Here is a 23,480-nt window from a genome sequence, read left to right as displayed (position 1 = left end):
AGATATACCGTCCTTTGACTTACACTTCGAACTAGCGTACAAAAAGAAGGCTTTCGGATTCTTTTTGGCATTTTTAGCAATATTTTTTTCGAAGTTTTTCACTGCAGTGCGACAAACTTTTTTAGCTTTATTTCGAGCTCTGGCATACAGGTTATAATCAGACTCGCTGCGAGTTCGTAAATAACACTTGTAGGCTTCTTTCTTGGTCTTTAGCCGAGTCTTAACTGCACTGGTCATCCACTGGGACTTTTTGACTCCTCCAAGCGTAATCTTGGGTACATAGGCATGAACTGCACAGACATAACAGTGTCTTTAAGAAACGACCATGAATCAGCCACATTCATGTCCTTAATACAGTTCGAAATATTCGCCGCATTCACCGTTTCACGGAGTCTATCATAGTCGCCTTTCGCAAAGTTCAAACGTTCACGCTTCCGAAGCGTCTTTTCTGCACAACACTTAATATTGAAAAACTGATTGGTGGTGGCTTTTGCCCAACGGAGCCTCGTGGCAAAGCTCATCTATCATGGATTCTTCACTAGTAAACACAAGATCTAGAATATTTGGGGTCTTTAGCCCTAAAATGGGTTGGCTTGGTGATGTTCTGGATTAAAAATGAGTCTCGTACAGACTTCAAGAACAGGGATGCTGGGTGATTCTCATCTCTTGGAGAAGATTCATCTGCCCAGTCTATTTCTGGATGGTAAAAGTCACCAACGATCAACGTATGCGACCTGCTGAATGACATGCTCGGTAAAAGGCTGTTTAGTACTTTATTGTTATCAGAGGAGCTGTTAGGTGATCTGTAAATGACCCCTATGAGAAGGCTATCTTTGCCTTTTAGAGTAAGTTCACACCACACTGATTCTCTAGCCGATTGATGCTCCGCAGATAACTTAACTTGCTGGGCCCCATAAGAGGTTCTAACCCACAGAGCTACACCTCTACTGCACTGCTCTTCATTTAAGTTATGAAAACAATCAAAACCTGGCAGCTGAAATTCAACAGGTACAATTTTCCCCCCGCGATTTTTAGGAAGTGTTTCTGTAATACAAATAATGTCTATACTCTCGTTTGCGATCACAGTTAACAGTTCACTTTTTTGTTCAAAACGGAATCAGAGTTCGTGTAAAAACATTTTAAAACTTTTTGTGCACTTTCACTTTGATGTATGCGGTTACTCCCTACATTATTTACAGGCCTTAATCTACGGACATCATTCCTACTAATTACTTGTCCTCCATCTCCTCTGACTGTCCTTGAGCAGCCGGTGTTGTCTTGGCAGCTTGGAAGAGATTGACCTGATTTTCCTTGCCTTTCCGCCTGATTCTATCCTGCCACTTCTTGCGAAATACCGCCCTCTCTAAGGGGGTGGAATCTTTCTAAACAACTAAAACAAGTAACATCAAAGTCCCATTAACGCCAGAAATTAACGTAAGAAGTTGCCAAGAAAGAAATGTTGGTTAGCGTCCCAAGTTAGATCCCTGTGCACAACACTCGATAGCTCGTACTCCTGAATCTGTAGCACGCACATACTGCCCAGGGGCCGGATTATCAAAACAGCCCCTAGGTACCCATGGTGACTCAAGACGTGTTGCGTAACTTATGTTAGTATTGCTAAATGCTAAGTAGACTATCTTCATACGGATGCATTGCGTAAACAATCCCGCGCAAGGCTACGTCCAAGAAGTTATGACCACCGGTCGGCCGCAGCTGCACAGCGCACTCAGAATGTTCGAAGAACGATCTTGTCATTTCAATGTCGATCTCCTTACTAGCGCATAAGTAGAACTTTATTGTTAGACCGCAATTGATAGAAAAATCGAGAGATCTACATACGTTATATACAGAACCGCAGCATTCAAACGATACAACGCAAAAATACATACTACATGAACGATCACTTTTCATTTGTCCAGTCCCATCCTACAGCTTCGCGGGGCACCTGAAAGTCGTACACCTCCCACCCTGAAGGTTAGATGATAACTGCCGCTGAAGCTGATCAGTGATCTGATCAATTAAGAATGAACTCATCTACTTGCAGTGACACGCTAAAGTAATGCATGGATAAATTACAGTTTTGTTCATATCTCAAGTTATAGTGAAGATTTTACGTAATCTTTAGTCAGTATATAGCTATTAGTACTACCTGTACTCGGAATATATAGAATGGATATCGAAAATAACGCCTTCGGTATAATGGCTTCTCGATTAGGTCAATTAATATTTGAAGAAATATGTAAGCTAGGTTCACCGACCGAGAAGGTAGCAAACCTGGAGGTGGCTGAGGCAGAAAGGCAAAGGACTAGACAGTGCAGGATTCTGGCTTCTCGATTTAGCCCACGCGTCATGCTAGATCCACCAATCAGCAGTGAACCACTCGCCTTCGTCCTCCTCCGGCCTTGCATAAAACCTGCCGTGAACGCACAGATTGTGAATCGAATATATGACTTCCGGGCATCGTTACATAACGTAATTTTACGTTCACTGCATCTTAGGTTAGGTTTCAGATAGCATAGTTCTGTTCCAAAATTTATCGTCCTTCGACGAGTGGCCGTTCGACCGAGGACTGGTTCGACGCACGGCCTGGATATGATTGTCCTGATGTTTTGAAGGCTACGTTCCGGAAGGCAGGAATCATGATGGTCCATTACATCCAGGGCAGTGGTGGTCTTCGGCGGGCAACCCGGCCTAGGTAGTGTCGGAGACTAGTAGACGCCAAATAGAAAGAGTTCTCTAAATAATACGGACTGCAGCTTTTCATTTAGTTTTTATCCGGCACAAGTGGTAGTTATACCATACAATGGTGGAATCCGGCATTATGTAAAAGCTTCTACGAGCAGTGCGCATTACTTTTACCTCAGCTTAACCCCATGAAAGGTGGTGCCGGTTAGTAATCAGTGACGTTGACAGCTGTTCCCCCACCCCTTGACGCTATATTAGTGGTAGTAGCAGCAGTTTCTAACTCTTCAGATAATTTACGCCACATTACCGGCGGTACTTTATACTTAAACACGAGGAACGTCCCGTCAGCATGAAGTTCTTGAAGCGCCTTAAGAGTTAACCCAATGTATCACTAATTCTACCAGCGTGGACCGCCGTGGCCTCTTCAGCTCCCAAATGTTAGCTGCCACCTGTCACCGATAGCCTAACAATTTCCTAGTGCCTCTCAGCGTTAATTTTTGAATAAATGAAAACATATTGAAACGATTGAATGAAGGTGTAGACGATCAGATTGGAGAGATGACGGTCACCTCGTGCACTTTCTCCGAGATTGTTTAAAATTGGACTGCTTGCTGTTACACTTACACGGGTGACCGGGTCGGGTGCAGGGAGGATTGTTCTTTTAAGTCATTACTCAAGAAAGACAGAATGTTAAGCTACGAAACAACTGCGTGTGCTCGAATAATCAAGAATTAATTTAGGCTTTACTAAATTAATGCAAATTTTGTTAGAAATTAAATTGGAAGTCCCGTCGGGAGTACATGAAAGAACCGAGTGAGCAATGTAAATTTTTTCCCTTTTGGTAATGTGAGCCGCTGCTTCAAGCCAAATAGACTGTTTTCGACTGTTATATTTTCATCCCCAGCATATAAATGCATCATATTCGATGCCGAAATTATGTCGATGATATTTAATTTAGATAGTATAAATTTTTTCACGAAAGACATTGTCGCTAGATCGTATATAAGTAATTCTATTTTCAGCCTGCTTATATCGCAAGTTAACACGAGATTTAACAGCAAAGAAAACGCCAATCAAATTCATCATATCGATATTGAAAACGTCCAGCTCTATCATCAGTTTGTTTAACAATCTAAAAATGAATAAAATCATTTATAAGTCAAAATTGCATGACAGACATAAAAACCTAAACCAGACCTAACATTATGTTGAAAAACAGGACTACAGAGACTGTAATTAAGACCAATAGTTTACGCGTAACGACAGCGAAATTATCATGAAGTGTCTCATCTTGCTTTTTGCAGAAATAATTTCCTGTCGTCGAACACATCGCTTGATCAATAAAGGCGCCAGTGTTCTCGCACAGGAACTAACAATGGAAGGCTGTAATGTAAACGTGCTAATCCTTTAACACCAACCAGGCAGGAGAGTATGGAGGCTGTCACTCTATCCCCAAGGGAGAGGGTAGACCAGGACTATGCCACTTCACTCGAGCTGATTTATGACCGTCAAGGAACGGTACGACAAATTTAACATGCTCGAGGCCAGCTTCCAAATAAAATGGGAAATCTACGATTCAGGAGTGACGAAAAATTATTTTGTTAGGAAATTTCTACAAAATAGAGGGTGATTCAAATATGACTTTAATACCGATCACTATAGAATAAATAGTACTACTTCCTCATGTCTCAAAAATTTAGGAAAGTCACATCACTCGCATGTATTATGAAAATCGATGTGCAACATTTTACTCTATCGTAACTGATGTTATGCAAAATTTACATATATTTTGCAACTGTCGGGAAATTGTAAATAAATAGCTGAATAAGCATGAAAATTTTTAGATTGATAGTTCATTTACGAGAGGAGTTATAACGACTTTACGTAGTGATAGATTCTTATAGGGATCCAGCCAAGCCTGCCTGAGGGCTCGCGGTTCTCTATCGCAATTTTAAGTTCAATAAGTTACGTCCATTTCTCAATGTTTGAAAGTACCTGTCCAGGTATGCGATGAGATCTTCAACCACTCTACGGAAGAAGGGTGGCGAAAACGAGCAATTTTAATGACCAAACAAGTCTTTCACCCAGAATGGTCTCCGATTGATTCAGCGTTCATTGTTTCCAAGAACCGAGGAGCATTTGGACAAAGAAACCTATTGCACTTACCACTGACTTGAAACTGAAAACTACTTATGTGTATAAAAATTAAATTATAATCGACAAAATTTATTTTCATATTATCAAAAATTATTTTATGAGGCATTGTGGTTAGTACAGGCTTTATGCAAATATATCACAGTGCGGAAAAAAGTGACGTTAATACAACATTCGATGGAAAGGATACTCAGGTAGGTGGGAAATGAGGTGAGGTCGGAAATGTAAATACTTCAACCGAATATATGGCGCAATTTATGTCGCGTCGCAAATCGAAGAGGTCTAGCGAAGTCTGGTTATGGGGGTTAAAACGTGTGAATGGTACCTGTGAGCTTCTCTTAGAATAGAAGTTTTGGCACTGAAGAAATAGGCCCATGGCCTGTTACAGATTCTTGAACTTAGCGTGACTTGACTCCGCTAGGGATCCGGCCTTTTGAACCCGATCTTTCCATAGCTGACGATTGATTGAGATAGCTGCTGGATTTATTGCGAGGCTCGTAAGGTGCTAGGCATTTCAAGACTGAACGCATGCCCCTACATAGCTTCGTCTGGTCTGTTCTTGAAGGCGTTCATACTCGGAGCGTCAACGATGCTATCAGGGAGGCTGTTCCGCATGTCGGTGACTCGAAGCGAGAAAAAATGTTGTCGCATGGATGTGTTCCAACGCTGTTTTTTTTAGTTTATAGCCGTGGCCCCTGGTGTTGGTTCTTGTTTCAAATTCTAGTAATATTTCTGGAACCTTGTATAAACTGTGGGTATAACCGTATACTTGTAAACTTCAATGAGGTCACCACGCAGACGTCGATCCCAGAGGCTTGGAAGCTTCATAATATTAACCTTTCTTCATTTGGCTTGCCTTTAATCCCGGAATTATCCTTGTTGCACGTCTTTGAACACTCTCGACTAAATTTTTGTCCTTTTCTAGTTTTGGTAAACACAAGGTGTTTCCAAACTCTAGATTCGGACGCACGACAGCGACAAACAACAGTTTCATCGCTCTAAGTACTCGTATGAGCGTCTGATCAGTCCAAGTCGTTTATTGGCTTTAATACCTTGAGCTTCAATACGCTTAGAAAATTTCAGCTCATTGTCGATAATAAGGTCACATCAGGCCTACACTTCAGCGCCGACATCACTATGTTATAACTCCTAAGTCTTTTTCCATTGTCGACTTCGACATCATCACTCTGTCGTTGCAACCTTGTCTTCGCAAACTGTAATCTTGCTGTTCATTATTCTAATCTTGCCAAGGTGGATTACTTTACATTTGTCAGCGTTAAAACGCAGCTGCTATTAATCAGCCCAGTCAAGCAACCTGTCAAGATCACCTTGCAACCATAATTTTTGCGACATATTCTTCACTGTATTTTAAACTTCTGTGTCGTCAGCGTACATCGAACACACACTAGACAGCTTCTGGCGGATCGTTTATAAACGCAACGAATAAAACAGGCCCGAGAACGCTTCCTTGTGACACCGATAGTTCCTTGGATAGTTCGATGCTCTTTCGGGGCTAATTCGTATTTACGTTTTACAACTGATGCCGGATTTGCTTGTACTTTTACTTATTTATGCCAGATTTCACATTGTCATGCCGATATTACAAAGATCCTCACACGAATTAACTAAGTTTGAATTGTTTAACTTAGATTTTAACCGATGTCTTATTTAGAATTTATCATTGCTAGATCTCAGCAAAGCTTAGTTCGAACTTGATAGAATTTTCATCACTATGGGCAATCTCTTTAGTAAGTTGCATTCTCCTGTATTATCCTTGTTTTCAAAATTGATACCTCTGTGAAATTTTTACTGCGAAACAAATGATCCGTTAACTCGATTAACAGCACGAAGGGATTAAAATCCATCAAGTAACCGACACTTTATTTTAGCACATGAATATATATCAATTATATATTTAGAAAGTTTAGACGTTTTTTGAAGAAGCTGCTAACGTGATAATAACTCGTCTTTTGGGAGCCTTCATCTCATGGCTGGAGAGACCTGCATTCTTCAGTTTGGGGGAGGACCAGGGGGTGATGGGGGTTAAGACCCACGCCGGGCTGACGTCACCCACTCACCCCTGGCCACCTGCAGCCCCACGCCGGGCTGACGTCACCCACTCACCCCTGGCCACCTGCACATCACCCACTCACCCCTGGCCACCTGGAGCCCCACGGCAGGCTGACGTAGGGCGCTGACGTCAGTCTCGCCACACACGATGGAGTCCGTGACGCTGCTGAAGACAGAGTCCAGGGGCAGGAGGCCAAGGGGCACGGAGGGCGCCCCATCGTCAAGGTCCTCGGCCTCCTGTAGGAGACTCGCCGCCAGGGAGCCGTCCAGAAACTCGTCGTCTGGGAACTCCAGCGCCCACGACTCCTGCAGCAGAGGATGAGAAGTCCTGAATGGGGGAGCTGATGCGACACATCATAAAATGATGTAATAGTGTTATAGTAAAGGGATATAATAAGATAACAATGTTGAAGTGATATAATAACATAAAAGAGCGATGACTGATACGGTGATAAAATACGTAGTAATGGAAATAAATGAATGCAAGTCCTGAATGGAGGAGCTGATGCGACACATGACAAAATGATGTATATAAGTACTTATATTACGAGTCTGCTTATAACGCAAGTTCACAAGGAATTTAAAAGCAAAGAAAACGCCAAGAAAATTCACCATATTGATATTAAAAACGTTTCGGAGTCCAGCTCCATCATCAGTTCGAAAAACTAAAAATGAATAAAATAATATTATCATATCAAAATTCTAAGACAGACATAAAACATAAACAAGGCCTAACATTATATCGAAAATGAATACAATAGCGATGTAAAATGATGTAATAGCGTGATATATGTTGAAGTGATATAATAACATAAAATAGCGATGACTGATACGGTGATAAAATAGTAAATAGATATAAATGAATGTTTTAAAATTAGATATTGTGATGTAATCAATAAGGAAACTTTCCCGTTTATTTGTTAAGTACATAAGTGTATAGTCATGTCTTCTATTTTGAGGAATTTTCCCCGAAATTTTCTAAATTTCATTGACTTGAGTTTCACTCATTCCTCTAGGACTTATGGATTGAATTCAAGTTTACTTGATTCACTTACGATCAGAATATCGTCTCTGTATCTCGTTAATAGAATGAGTCCTGGTATCCTATCGAGAAAATGGATCTCCAACGAGTGCACAAACACATTGGAAACTTAAGGCGAATATTTAGATCCCAGAGATATATCCTTATAGAATGTAGCATGCTCGGTAAGGATGCATATAAAGCAAAGACGAATCGGTAAATCGGATGGCCTCGATATTTGAGCAAAATAAAAAAAAAGGTTTGGAGTTTTAGGTAACCCAATATTTGGATCTTCTAAAAAAATGTTTTCTTTTTGGTCATACCGCTCAAAATTATAATGTTTTGGATGAACAGCCAAGTGCTTTGTGGTGTGTACTCTCTTACAAGTTCTCCACTCCTCTATCAGCAGCACATTTAGACCCACCTCCTCCACTCCGTCAGCAGCGCGTTAGACCCACCACTTCCACTCTGTCAGCAGCGCGTTAGACCCACCTCCTCCACTGTCAGCAGCGTGTTAGACCCACCTCCTCCACTCTGTCAGCAGCAAGTTATACCCACCTCCTCCACTGTCAGCAGCAAGTTATACCCACCTCCTCCACTGTCAGCAGCAAGTTATACCCACCTCCTCCACTGTCAGCAGCAAGTTAGACCCACCTTCTCCACTCTTCCATCAGCAGCAAGTTAGACCCACCTCCTCCACTCTTCCATCAGCAGCAAGTTAGACCCACCTCCTCCACTCTTTCGTCAGTAGCGCAATCCTGTGCTTGAGTCTTGTTCTTTACGTCCTCTTCAGCAGCACGCGAGTCCATGTCTAGATCCAAGAACTTCTCCCTGAACTGCGTCAGGAAATCGTCCAGGTTTTCTGGGTCAGTTTTCTCGAATATCGCCTCCTTGATACTGGGCAGGACGCTGCTGAGCTCCCCGCTACGACGGACGGTTTTCCTGCTGGGGACGACCTCCTCGTAGCAAGTCTCTAAACCAAAGACTTTCCTCTGCGTTGTGCTGGAAGACCAAACACCAGCCGATATTTTAGCCAACTCAGCGCTGATGTCTTGGAGGTCATTGGTTTCATCATAAGCAAATGAGCGAGATCTTGGCCCTTCATTCAATTCAACTTTTTGGTTGTCATATGCAACTTTATTATTATTTTCATTCAAACTCACTGATGATAACAAATCAATCTCTTTACACGGGGCAATGGAGGGAAGATAAGAAGTCACGTAGGTTCCCTTCTCCTCAACGGCTTTCTCAAGATCCCTGAGAGTAGCAGACTCATCAGCTGGTTCCCAACACCGCAGTTCGGCAGCTGGTTCCCCACGCCCCAGCCTGTACTTAGACACGAAGTGCTGGGGGAGAGCCTCCACATCAGGACTCCTTGTTAAAAAATTCATTTTTTCCATCAGCTTCTCCACGTCCTCGTTAAACCTCAACTCACCAGACGCGCCTGCAGCAGAGTCCCACAAATCATCTCCTTCACTGCTCCCCAGCAGGAGGTGGGGACTAACAGAGGACACAAAGTCCGTGCTAGCCGGGCCCTTTGCAACAAACTTGCCCCGGTCAGAACAATCCCCAGCTTTGGGGAACCTTTTTCTAATGGTAGAATTCTGATCAATCGTAGAGTTCTGATGAACAATAGAATTCTGATCAACGGCAGAATGTCCAGGTTCTTGAATCTCCGTTCCACAATGTGGGTCCACAACCTTACGGGTCTGTCCGTGGTCTCCTGAAGAAGAATTAAGATCCTGCAAATTCTCGGACGCTGTGAGGAGAGAAGGAAACCCTCGACTCTCCCTCATCCTGGTCCCCACCACGTCTTCGAAAGGAGAGAGGGGGAGGAGATCAAAGACGGTATCATCGTTGGGGCCGTCAGGAGTAGTGATCCCCCGTCGAGGGGTGGCTAAGAGGGGGTCCTCTCTAGGGGTTGCTGGATCTCGGGCTGGCGTCAGGGATGGCAGAACACAAACATCTGAGGGCACAAAAGTCACACAAACATCTGAGGGCACAAAAGTCACATCAACATCTGAAGGCACAAAAGTCACATCAACAATTGAGGGCACAAAGGTCACACCAACATCTGAGGGCACAAAGGTCACATCAACAATTCAGGGTACAAATGACACACTAACATATGAGCCCCACCGGAGTCTGAAGGTAGGAAAGCTACACCAACATGATGCCGGAAAGCCTCTACCAACCCTCTGAAAAACCCTACAATTTCCTTGAAAGACCTCAACAAGCCCTGAAAGATCCCAATAAGCCCGCTGAAAGACCCGTACAAGCTCTTTGACATCCCTACAAGCCCTCTAAAAGACCCCTAAAGTCCCCTAAAAGACTAATTTAATACCACGAACCATGCCGCTGGTGCGATAGAGTAACGCCCTTTTGGCTGGAAGATATATGGCCGTCCTCCTCCACCGTCAGGCCTCCGGTGCGAACCCCCTGCACACATGAGACCATCACATACGGTGATTTCCTACCAGTGTCCCCCACAGGTAGACAGGTGGGGAGGACCGGGTTATCTGAAGACCGGGTTTGCTATTGTCCCTTCCTAGAAACGTGGGTAGGACCGAGTGCTATAGTATCATCAAAAAAGAACTAGACCCCAGGTGGACCAAAGGTTACCTGGGTTTTCTTTTGCACATTCGAGAAGAGGCGGCATGAGGCATTGGCTCTCGTCTCGTAGTCACGTATAGTTCGACTGACACTCCTGCCAGCGTCCTTAGTAGGTGAGTCTCTTGAGAAAGTCCCAGCGCTCCCAGAAGTCGAGTTTCGTGAGAAGGTCCCAGCGCCCCCAACAGGTGCGTCTCGCAAGAAGGTACTGCGAGACTGAGTCGAGCTTCTAACCACCGACGTCTGCTTTGTCGCTTTGCCTGCAATAAGAGCCTCACGTTAAAACTTTTCAAGGTGGACAATACAATAACGAAATCCCAGTGGCATCAAGACGGAAAGAGTGGCTAGTCAAATGGTGGCGGTAGGAGTGGCTAGTGACATCATGGCGGTAGGAGTGGCTAGTGACATGGCGGTAGGAGTGGCTAGTGATATCATGGCGGTAGGAGTGACTAGTGACATCATGGCGGTAGGAGTGACTAGTGATATCATGGCGGTAGGAGTGACTAGTGACATCATGGCGGTAGGTGAGGTTAGTGACATTTACCTACTTCGTGTTGTTAAGAAAGAGCTGAACACTCGTGCATCATGCATGCAGTAGTGATCTAGCTTAGGTACGTTATCTCTAATAAAAAAAATCAACCACAATAAGACAAAATGCGTTGCCTAACGGGACTGAAGAAGAAACAGGTGAACAGCAACAGGGGGCAAAGAAGGCTACAGATGAGACATGTACAAGAACCGACACATGCAGGAGATGTTTTACATGGTCCTGCTGCTCTACTCACAAACCTACTTACTCGCTCTCATATACTCACAAGTATAGGAGACGACTTATCACTAACCACTATACTGGTTAGTGATAAGTCGTCCATAACTAATGCGACAAACCTTCAGTTGCAGGGAGCCTGATGTTGCTCCCCGTACGGGGCACTAGGGGGGTGCGGCAGGGGAGCGGGTGCCCCCCACCCCCACGACTCCTGTTCTCTTTGCCTGTGAAGGATTTACTGCAGGAGCGCGACGCCCCACCGCCACGCTTGCCTGCACAACACAACTTCTTATTCACGCCTTAAGATTAAGAACAATTTAAAATCAATATATTGAATATCATTACAATAATTATTATTATATTAAAAAGCATAACAGGATATGGATTTCATTAAAGAGTTAGCGCGTGATGAGTCAGGGTTCGGGACGTCGTGATGAGTCAGGGTTTGGGACGCCATCATGAGTCAGGGTTCGGGACGCCATCACGAGTCAGGGTTCGGGACGCCATCATGAGTCAGGGTTCGGGACGCCATCATGAGTCAGGGTTCGGGACGCCATCATGAGTCAGGGTTCGGGACGCCATCATGAGTCAGGTTTCGGGACGCCATCATGAGTCAGGGTTCGGGACGCCATCATGAGTCAAGTTCACTACTGCCGCAGGGGTGTGGGGTGTCTGGGGCTTACAGGCGAACTGTTCACTACTGCCGCAGGGGTGTGGGGTGTCTGGGGCTTACAGGCAAACTGTTCACTACTGCCGCAGGGGTGTGGGGTGTCTGGGGTTTACAAGCGAACTGTTTACTACTGCCGCAGGGGTGCGATGTATCTAGGGGCTTACTGGCAAACTGTACACTACTGTCGCAGGGGTGCGGGGTGTCTAGGGGCTTACAGGCAAACTGTTCACTACTGCCGCAGGGGTGTGGGGTGTCTGGGGCTTACAGGCAAACTGTTTACTACTGCCGCAGGGGTGCGGGGTGTCTGGAGCTTACAGGCGAACTATTCACTACTGCTGCAGGGGTGTGGGGTGTCAGGGGCTTACAGGCAAACTGTTCACTACTGCCGCAGGGGTGTGGGGTGTCAGGGGCTTACAGGCGAACTGTCCTCCACAGCTGCAGGGGTGCAGGGTTGCGCTGAGGTCACAGAAGGCGTCTGCAGCACCACCTCCGTCAGAGGGCACCGCTCCAGGGCAACGCGTCGTGTCAGCAACTGCAGCGAATCTGCGGGCAGACGAAGACTTTCCCTAATAAAATTTGGAGTCTCCCCAGCTTCTGGTAATACAAATCAGAAGCTGCCGCGTCTGTAAATTTTCACTGGGTTATACAGGCGCAGTTACTGTCACTACTACAGTTACTGCCACTACAGCAGTTACTGCCACTACAGCAGTTACTGCCGGTACAGCAGTTACTGCCACTACAGCAGTTACAGCCACTACAGCAGTTACTGCCACTACAACTCGTTAGAGTATGGGTACAAAGTCAGTACGGCAGCGTGTACAATTTGCTATTAGTTCATAAAATAAAAATTTGTAGAGTGTACGAAATAAAATAGTTTTGCACTTGCACTGCCGTTCAGTGCAAGTACAGTACATTTTAATGCATTTAGTGCTGTACAATCTACTGCATTTAGTGCAGTACATTTTACTGAATTAGTGTAGAACATTGCTCTGCATTTAGTGCAGTACAGGTACTCTACAATGCTGTTAAGGTAGTGTACAATGCAGTACAATGGTCACATTGCTCTGCATTTAGTGCAGTACAGGTACTCTACAATGCTGTTAAGGTAGTGTACAATGCAGTACAATGGTCACATTGCTCTGCATTTAGTGCAGTACAGGTACTCTACAATGCTGTTAAGGTAGTGTACAATGCAGTACAATGGTCACATTGCTCTGCATTTAGTGCAGTACAGGTACTCTACAATGCAGTACAATTATCAAGTCCTGATTTCAGCACCTGGGGAGGCCGTGAGCAGGGGGAGTGAAGGGAGTGGATCACCCCCACTCATCCCCTTCAGGGGCAGTGGGGAGAGGCGGGGCCCACAGCTCCCCTCTGGCAGGGCGGAGACGTTGGTCTGGGACAGGTGCTTGCCGTGCATCTGCTGCAGGTTCTGACGCTGCAGCAGCTGCAGGTTCTGATGTTGAAGTCGGTCAGCGCAAAGCTCTACCTCTTGTGTTAGCTCTGCCACACACGCTGACAGACTCACAGCTTTCTGCTCTGTAAGGCTCTTGTCACTGGCACTGTCACTGCAGTCTGCAAAAATGTCGCAGTGTTAAGACATTATTACACAATAATACTACATCATTTCGACATCAATACACCACTAACACACAATCAATATATAAAAACACCATTATAACATCAGTACGGTAAAACCTAGCGCTATATACAATAGCAGCTTTATCAGTGTATACAAGTAATAGCGCTATGTACAATATCAGCTATATTGCTGGTAAGCTAAAGCACTGTGTATAAGCGCGGAAATACCTATTCAGATTGTAATTTTATTTACGAGTGGAGCAAAGTAGAAGCAAATTAGTGAAAAAAAAAAACTCATAGGATCCAGTCATGCCTGTGAAGGGTCTCGAGGTGCTCAACACGCGTCATAACTGAGGTACCACATGCTCAGGAATGCGAAATTCATCAAGACATAAATACATCATTGCAAAATTAAAACACAGTTAATGAGATAACACATGGTAGGTAATACAGCACCTAAAGTGTGGCCTGTCTACACAACACATTAAATTAATGAGCTGGCGCCAATCATCACCGTTCACGTGATGAAGTTGAATGAGAGATGAATAATGATCCAGAATGAAAACTGTCGTTGCTGTGAAAAGAAAGATAAGAAGATTGCTGAAAGTGACCTGATGCGGTGCCCTGCTGCGCAGGGTGTTGTTGTGCAGTGAGATGCTGTGCAGAGTGCTGCAGTGCAGCGTGCAGAGTGCGCAGAGACAGAGCAGCTGTATGCAGCAGCGCTGGCAGCTGCAGCTCACGACCATCCACCCCCCCGTACAGCTGTGGCACCTGCAGGAGACGAGGGCGTTAGTTATATAAATAAAACGTGAACTAGGCGTCTCTTTTTGCGCTAATTTAAAGAAAGAAGCCCACCTCTGTATTACATTTATTAAATCTTGCCCCATTATTCCAATAGAAAACTAAGGTTCATTACAATAGAGAACTGTGCTTGTGTCTATTTCAGGTCAGTGACAGATTTTGGGGTAGTGACAAAGGCTGAGGCAGGGACAGAGGCTGAGGCAGTGACAGAGGCTGAGGCAGTGACAGATTTTGGGGTAGTGACAAAGGCTGAGGCAGTGACAGCGGCTGAGGCAGTGACAAAGGCTGAGGCAGTATCAGAGGCTGAGGCAGTGACAGAGGCTGAGGCAGTAACCAGAGGCTGAGGCAGTGACAGAGGCTGAGGCAGTGACAGAGGCTGAGGCAGTAACAGAGGCTGAGGCAGTAACAGAGGCTGAGGCAGTGACAGAGGCTGAGGCAGTGACAGAGGCTGAGGCAGTGACAGAGGCTGAGGCAGGGACAGAGGCTGAGGCAGGGACAGCAGTGTTACCTGAGTGCCTGCAGCCAGCAGGGTCCTGACAGCGGGTGCTGGCAGCGCTGCTGTCAGCTTCCCAGCGTCGATGTGGCTGCCGTCTGACGTCACCTGACGAGTACATCCATAAGCGAGTCATCAGCCAATAAATTAACCTACGTGAGTCACCACTCAATCATGCAAGTCATCAGTCAATTAATTACGTGAGTCACAACTCAATTAATCATGCAAGTCATCTGCCGATTAATAACCTCCACGCAAATTGAGTCATTATCAAACAAAAATTTATCAAAAAAAAAAAAAATCAAGCATGATCACTATGGCACCCACTGACCTGCACGAGGCTCTCAAGCACCCGCCAGCTCAGTGCCTCACGGGCTGCGGTGGCGTCAAGACGTCGCCACTCGCGCTCCGCGGCGCTGTTCATTCGCTCCATTGCCGTCTCTGAAATCAACAATTAATTTTACAAGCCCTAAAATTGGCAATAACAACTTACATAAATAGGTATATATTTTATGCGAAAACAATAATTTTTGTGGGGCTATAATGAGCTTTGGAGGGTCAAATATAGTAGATAAATTATAAAAATTTATAATTTGCTAAATGCATGTAAATTATTAATAGGTATGTATGTGGGTTCTGATTGGAAACATCATTGCAATTTTGACTAACTCAATGTTGACATCATTGCAATGCTGGTCATCACAATGTTTATATCTGTGTGTGTTGGTGTATCTTCACCATGTAGTTGGAGGAATGCCAGTCAGTGGTATACAATACATGTGTCTATACGATTATAAATGTGGCTCTTGGTCTGTAAATAACAGTGGGCAAATATGTGTCTATGTGAGATTATTTATGTGAGTACCTATATCAGTGAAATTATCTGTGAGTATCAATGCGAGTATATATATAGTTACACATTAAGTGGGTATATAATAAATGTTACCACAGTCAACAAAAATGCCCCTATTTCTAAGCTTGACTTTAATGGCATCAATTCCAAGTCAAGGCAGAAAGCAAGTAACGTTGAAATATTACATAAAGTTACAGGTCATTAAAGTAGCAGTAAACTAGCTTATTGTTTATTGTTCTTTGAAGCGAGTACCTTCAGCTGCACAACTAGTTTATTGTTCTTTGAAGCGAGTACCTTCATCTGCACAACTAGTTAATTGTTCTTTGAAGCGAGTACCTTCAGCTGCACAACTAGTTAATTGTTCTTTGAAGCGAGTACCTTCATCTGCACAACTAGTTTATTGTTCTTTGAAGCGAGTACCTTCAGCTGCACAACTAGTTTATTGTTCTTTGAAGCAAGTACCTTCAGCTGCACAACTAGTTTATTGTTCTTTGTAGCGAGTACCTTCAGCTGCACAACTAGTTTATTGTTCTTTGAAGCAAGTACCTTCAGCTGCACAACTAGTTAATTGTTCTTTGAAGCAAGTACCTTCAGCTGCACGAAGAGAGGTGGGGGGCTCAGCGCCTGCGGAGGGAGGGGGGTACACTCCTCCAGGTGCAGGGGAGGCAAGCAGTTGCTGCTTCAGCTGCTCACACTGAGTGCTGCAGCTGCGGTATTGCTGCACTCGTTCTCTGCAGTCAATTTATTCTTATTATAGTAAACTAATTCCTAAATCCAATAATTTCTTTAACCCACAAAAAATTATTTATTATTGTTAATTAAAAATTATTATTATCATTGTTAAACACACAAAATCAAATGTTCAAGAAAATATTTTGAGATACCCTGTAGGTAAATTAAACAACACTGATTAAATAGTAGGTTCTGTTAAAAAAAAACATTAATTAAGAGTTAGATGCCTGGTGGGAAAAATAATAAAAAAATATAACTCAGTACCCACTGCAGTGAGTGACAAAGAGCGCATTTTCTCGTCAACGAAAACGTGAAGTCACGGACGGACAGACGGACATGACGAGCACAATAGTGCATTTTTCCCATAAATGAGTAAGTGCGCTAATAAACATGGCATTAATGTTATGAGTGAAGCGTCACCTGGCAGCAGCTGCAAGACGCTGCATCTGCTGTGCAGCACTGCGCTGCTGTGCAGAGAAGATCTGCACCTGCTGCACAGCGTGTACATGGATCACTGCAAGCAATGCACGCCGCTGCTCAGTGGTCATCGCAGCTGCAGGAGGCTGCAGCAGCTCTGCAGTGACGCCTGCAACATAGCAGTCAATGAGTGTCCCTTGCACAAGTCGAAATAATTGCATCATCCATAAAATGGACAAATTAATAATAATAATAATTACCTAGTAGTTATTAATTTAATTATATAATCTATAATAACTTTATTATTATTAATTAATTGTTAAATTATTGACACTAATTAATGTGGTAATGAACTACATATTCAATAATTAGTGGAAGAATTAATGCACGCTTGAAACAATTATCTATAAGTCATCAAAAGATATCAAGCACAAACTGCTGATGCTCAGGCAAGCACATGGTAATTTAAAGTCTTTCATTTTGATACCAGTAAATCAATAAATACAATGGTTGCCTTATTATCCTGCACTTAAAAAATTATCTAACAACTGAAGATTTTGTACAGTAGGTATATCTTTGGGTGGGAATAATAATCTGAATAATTTTGATAGTTATAGTGGAACAATTGAGATATTCTAGCAATATTTTTCTGTACAATAATTGAAAAAATGTACACACCTTTACTTTTCATAGAGGCTATCAGTGCAAGCTTGACCAGCTGACGGAGGGTATCCATGAACCTGGGGGAGCCGGGGGCCACCACGGAGCGGGACACCACCAGGCGTGTCCCGGCCCCTCCACTCTGAGGGACATCAGTAGGCTTGTTAACTGTGTCAGTGCATACACTAACCATTGGCAATATTCCTATTAGAAAAATTGGTTACAAGAATTACAGTCTGTATAAAAAGGGTTAAACCAGTCAGATGCATACATAGTATTTGCCACTATTCTAGACGATTTGAATAGTACTTAGCAGAACAACAGCAATTGTAGTGCAAGTACGTAATACAAATAAATAAATATAATACTAATAAAATACTAATGATAAATGTATAATGATAAATGAGCTTCCATAGAGAACCTGACTTAGCTTCTGAAATGAACTTATTCTTTATTGCTATTACTTTAATTTTAAATCTACTTAATGTAATTAGTTGTAGTGTTATTATCTACCTAGAGTACTAGTATTCAGTTTTAATATCATTAAGAGACTTTATTCAATGCATACGAGCAAATGAGGCAAAATAAAAAATGCTAGATTTCAACATCCATACATAACAGGGATACTAGCTGCTTATGGTCATGATTAACACCAGACATAATGAAGACATTTGATGCTAATGTTAAATTACTGACTAGGTATTCATGCTTAACATCCAGACACAACAGGCTTAAAGCTATGGTCAAAATTAAGATCCAGACACAACAGGCATAGGTACTTATTGCAGCCAGGATTATGTAAGTCAATGTACCTGCATCATAAGGCCCTTGTACAGCTCAAAAGCACCCCTATAGAACTGCGCCTCTCTCTTCTTGTCAAAGGGTGGCCAGCAGTCCCTGAAAGCCTTCAGTGTCTTCTCTTTATCAATGACACTGAGCAGGTGATGCAGGATGTGCTCCCCCACCCGCTTTGGCAGGTCATTCAGGCTACCCTGCAATAAAGCATGTAGGTATATATTAACATCAACAATCTGAATTTAAATGCATATGTTTCCTCAATTAAAAATACAAATATTTTTCTGATACTAAAATTAGACAACAAATTTTTCACTGTGGCTGTTAAAGTCCAATAGATGTCTGGACAATATTTATGTATTATTGATGCATTTTATTCATTTACCAACATCTTATGATAAAGTGTAGAAATGTAGAATGAAAACTGCCAAAATTACAGTGTCTAAATAAAAAGCATTTATTTTTCTTGAAGCCAACAATAAATAATGCCAGAGACAAACAATGTCAGTAATAAAATATAAACAATTAATACTAATTGGAGCAGACACTACGGTATTGTACAAGGAACTCACAGCCGTTAGGATGAAGCCCTCGGATGACTCTATAGTTTTTATATCAAGACCCAGTGACACCAGTGCTGAGTAAAGGCATTTGTTGGCAGCACTGGGGCTGCCACCGCTTGGTAGAGCAGCCATAAAAGCTTGTCTTACAATACTGAAGGAATCACCAACACAAAGATAGATAATATCTGATCAGCACTATTGATACAATAATTAATTGATGACTCAGTCAATATAGGTTCTGTAAGTGAAAAGATTTTGAAAATGATTACAAAAGGCTTGATTTATCATTGTTTTTATTAATATAGTAGTAGGCAAAGTATTTATCATGTCAAATAATGTCCATACTGTCAACCAGGGTAATAAGGGATGTGTTTGAGATTTTTTGTTAAAAACTTCTTGCCATGAAACATTTTATAAACAAGTTTGGGCACATTTTAAATCTCTTTGAAAAAGCTATCATATGGCATCTCCAGAAAATTCCATATACTATTTGCAAGGTGCCAGATGCAAAATAAAAACATCCCAAATTATACCAGGGAATGAGGTAATCCGGGACACTTTAAATAAAAGTTAATTAATTTTGAAACGTTTGAAGCATGCAGAGTGTACTCATCCATTACTAACAGTACTCTGAAGACCTCTTCTTCCTTTGTAGATGTAGAATAAATGACATTTTCTGTGATTTTTACTTGTTGTTCCTTTATTAATATGATGTTACCATCAAACGGGGTAAAAAGGGACGGTTATGAGCATTTTTTGTTAATAACTTCTTACCATGAAACAATTCATAAACAAGTTTACGCTCATTTTAAAGGTCTTTGCAAGGGCTATCGTATGGCATTTCCAAGGAAATTCCATATGCTATTTGTAAGGTGCTAGACGCAATATAAAAGGCAACTGAATTAATCCGGAAATGGGGTAAAAAGGGACACTTGAAATAAAACTCAATTTTAAACATTTGAAGCATGCAGAGTGTACTCCTCTATTACCAACAGTACTCTGAAGTCCTCTTCCATTGTAGACGATGTAAATGTAGAATAAATGAAATTTTCTGTGATTTTTACTTGTTTTTTCTTCATTGACATAATGATACCTTATCCATACATTACCGTACATATTAATGTGATATTACTCAGTTACTGTATCCATGAACATGCCATTGAGCATTGATAATGACCTTGTCCACTGCAAGCTTCATATCAGCAGCCATGTAGCATTTCTTCTGTATCTGTAAGCTTACAGGATGGTTTGTAATTTTGCACAATTTTAATAGAGTCAAGTGATTTCACTATACCGTCAACTGGGGCTACTTGGGACGGGCGGAGTAGGTAACTCGGGACAGTCCTCCGACAAGGCGTAAAACTGTTTTAGTAGCAAAACCAATTGGAATATTGCAAAACTAAATAAAGTGGCATAAACGTCAACATTTTTCATATCTATGTAGTATAAAGGAAGATCAAAAATACTACATTTACTAGCTTTGAAAAATTCCTGAATAAAATGGTGAAAAATGATATTTTGAAAAGTTACTTCTGCTAAGGTCTGTAGTAAAAAAAATATTCACCGTATTAAAAAATTTTACTTACATAAAAGTTGCACCCAGGTGTTGGCTTGAAAATGTAATTGACATATTTTGCCTTCTCATTCAAAAAAAAAAAAAAAAAATGGCATCGTTTCCGCACGGCATAGCTACTTGGGACACCCCCCAGGGGCTATTCAGGACACTCCCAAAAACGCATTTACAGTAGAACCTCAGTTAGCAAAGGCTCCAGTTACGAAAAAAATTTATTAATAACAAAGAATATTGATTACATTTACGTACCGTAAACTGGGGTTACTTTGACCGGCGGGGTAACTTTGACCACTTTTCGTTTTTTCAACAAAAAACCCCAAAACTCAAAAACGATTTGACATAGAAAAATTTTGTCAATGGCCATCAAAGGCCTAATACTGAGGCTACGTAACACAATAGAAACATCAAAACTATGAGAGGCAGGAGCCAGCAATTTATGGTGAGTAAAGCTAGAGTATAGACCTGTATTTTGCACGTTTCAATTTAAGTTTAACTTATCTAGTAAAAAAATGGCATCATTAAGAAAAAAAAAAAGTGGTCAAAGTTACCCCATTTTACGGTACCTCACTCAGCGAAAAAAATTTCACTTATCGAAAAATTAGTGCATCATCAGTCATCACTAAATTGTTCATACAATGTCATATATAGAATTGCGCACTAGGCATCATAGAATGAAAAGTAATTAACCTAAACTATGATTTATTTCTCCAAAACATATGATGGTTGTCACTAAAACATTCCTTTCTGTTTCAGGTATGTTTTTCATGATCTTTTTTTTATAGTAAATTCACTTAACCCAATTAAAATGGTGTGAAATTACAAGCTGTCCTGTAAGCTTACAGATACAGAAAAAATGCTATAGGGCTGCTGATATGAAGCTTGCAGTGGACAAGGTTGTTGTAAATGCTCAATGGCATGTTCATGGATACGGTAATATTGCATCAATAATACAGTAATTAATGTAGGTATACGGTAACATATCAATAAAGGAAAAACAAGTAAAAATCACAGAAAATGTCATTTATTCTACCTCTACATCATCTACAATAAAAGAGGAGGACTTCAGAGTACTGTTAGTAATGGATGAGTACACTCTGCATGCTTCAAACGTTTTAAAAAGAAGTTTTATTCCAAGTGTGCCGAGTAGCCCCGTTCAACGGGGCCCATGGGGACACTCTTTTTTGCTTTTGGCACATTATGAATAGCATATGGAATTTTTTGGAGAAGCCATGTGATAGCCCTTGCAAAGAGCTTTGAAATGAGCCTAAACTTGTTTATGAAATGTTTCATGGTAAGAAGTTATGAATGAAAAATGTTTGATCTCACTTTTCACAGTTTCACACTTTTTCAGGTATTTTTCTGAGGTAGTAATTGTATGATTTCTTAACTTGCTTCAAGCTACATAGATAATAAAAATGTTGAACTTTATGCCACTATTTTTCAGTTTAGAGATATTTTGCTTAGTTTAACAGAGCAGTCAGGATTGAAATTTTCCTTATTGTTTCTGAAATCTCGCAGCTCCAATGTGACAAATTTTTAATATGTTTAGAATCATCCGGCCTGATTGTGTACTTTTGTTAACAATTACTGAATTAGATATAGGAGGTAATTCTTCTGGCAAAAATCTCATGGTTCTGATCTCTAGAAATGGCAGGAAAGCTGGAAAATAATAATAGCCTGGAATTGCAGCATTGCATGAGCCATGCTGCCGTCAGCCGTGATTGCCTAGGTAGGGTAGGATGGTACGGTACGGTGACTAAGGTACCTTACCAAGTTAGTAGTTACCGTAGGCGTACCAGGCATACCTACCTAGTTTGCTAGTTTTAGTTTTGAAAACTGAGTTCAGGTCTTCAGGAGGTATATTTATTTTATTTAGTACGGTACCTATGTTATTATTAAAAATCCACATGTAAAATCATTAGCAAATGCATTTCTTCTATAATATGCCTGATATTATACATTTTGCTCTGCTGCACTAGTGATGAAAATATCTATAGGTACTCTCTAAATCTGAAAATGCTGCAGTTGCTGCTAGCCTAGCCTGCTGTGAGCTGTCACTAACAATTGGTTGATTGGCTACGGTGCTACCTAGCATTTTTTCCAGCATCGTGATCCTAGGCTATTTGTACTATAAATAATAAGTCAAGACTCAAGTCCAACTTCCAAGAGACTTTATAGTCACTTTACTGATTTACTTTTAGCCATCAGTTTGTTTTTAATTTGCTAGTAAGCTTCAAGATTTTATCTCGCATCCTAATTTTGATAATGCTGGTCCTAGTATCCAATAACTATAAATGTTTTACTGGTCATTACTCATTTATTTGTGATGATTGGATCATTGGTGGCTTTTTGGTGCGCGTGCGACGGTGTAGAGACTACAGAACAGATGAGAAGTCAGAAGGGTGATTCACCGAGAGTCAGGTGAGTCACTGTGAGTGGGTGACCAAGTTCTTAATTCCCATAGCCCATACTGGCCCCATAGACCATAGTCATACCTAAATTTAGCCTTATTATGAAAATTATCGCTCCATTAACTAGTATCAAAAAAATTAAATGCAAAAAAGTAAAAACCTTTTCTGAAATGTAAACAAGAGCAACAACAGTCTTCGGTAAAATTCTCAACCGAAACGCACAATTTCAAAATCCGCTGCCCGCTCACAGATTCAAGACTCGAAAAGAAACCTTCCGCGCTGACTGAAACATATAAACAACTTAGGAGAAATTTTACGAAAACTTTAGAGTTCACTTCACCTTAAAAAAATTTACTGCTGCTACAAAAAATTATTCCAACGTAGTTATTTAATATAGACCAGCCTTCAGACTCATACTTTGTTGAGGGCTGTGTAAAATACTTTGTACTTTGTAGTACCAAGATTTGAGCAGAGAGGCGCGAGTTCGAACCCAGCTCTGTGCGCCAGTTTCTGGTCAGAATCGGCGAGGAGGCCGGGCGGTTAAGCACAGCAGAACTGTAGCAGTGAGTTGCGAGTTCGAGACTACAACAAGCTGTGAATGTTCTGCGATGTTAAGAATTGGCGA

At 41.9% G+C, this 23,480-nt stretch overlaps 1 protein-coding gene across 1 annotated transcript; it reads right to left on the bottom strand.

Moving 5' to 3' along the window:
• Nucleotides 1-6,244: 6,244 nt before the first annotated feature.
• On the bottom strand, nucleotides 6,245-19,109 carry LOC108679355. Its single transcript, XM_047880942.1, has 17 exons — nucleotides 18,881-19,109; nucleotides 18,326-18,505; nucleotides 17,532-17,655; nucleotides 16,857-17,022; nucleotides 16,293-16,435; nucleotides 15,183-15,292; nucleotides 14,867-14,959; nucleotides 14,169-14,328; nucleotides 13,255-13,551; nucleotides 12,392-12,519; nucleotides 12,048-12,078; nucleotides 11,429-11,578; nucleotides 10,553-10,800; nucleotides 10,282-10,369; nucleotides 8,659-9,896; nucleotides 6,993-7,215; nucleotides 6,245-6,255 (listed from the first exon to the last, which is right to left on the bottom strand). Exons 1-17 carry the CDS (start codon nucleotides 19,001-19,003, stop codon nucleotides 6,245-6,247), a joined length of 3,513 nt encoding a protein of 1,170 aa, XP_047736898.1. The 5' UTR covers nucleotides 19,004-19,109.
• Between the last annotated feature and the right edge of the window lie 4,371 nt (nucleotides 19,110-23,480).

The sequence above is a fragment of the Hyalella azteca genome, unplaced genomic scaffold, assembly GCF_000764305.2.
Source record: "Hyalella azteca isolate HAZT.00-mixed unplaced genomic scaffold, Hazt_2.0.2 contig6661, whole genome shotgun sequence".
Classification (NCBI taxonomy): domain Eukaryota; kingdom Metazoa; phylum Arthropoda; class Malacostraca; order Amphipoda; family Hyalellidae; genus Hyalella; species Hyalella azteca.
Note: the sequence above shows the minus strand (reverse complement) of the source record. Positions and strands in the feature narration are given on the sequence as shown.

Coding starts and splice junctions, on each gene's coding strand:
- LOC108679355 (XM_047880942.1), bottom strand. CDS start 19,003: ATGGCTGCTCTACCAAGCGGTGGCAGCCCCAGTGCTGCCAACAAATGC. Junction 12,520..13,254: donor CCTGCTCACGGCCTCCCCAG/GTGCTGAAATCA, acceptor GTCTGCCCGCAG/ATTCGCTGCAGTTGCTGACA. Junction 12,079..12,391: donor CTGTGGAGGACAGTTCGCCT/GTAAGCCCCTGA, acceptor TGTAAACCCCAG/ACACCCCACACCCCTGCGGC.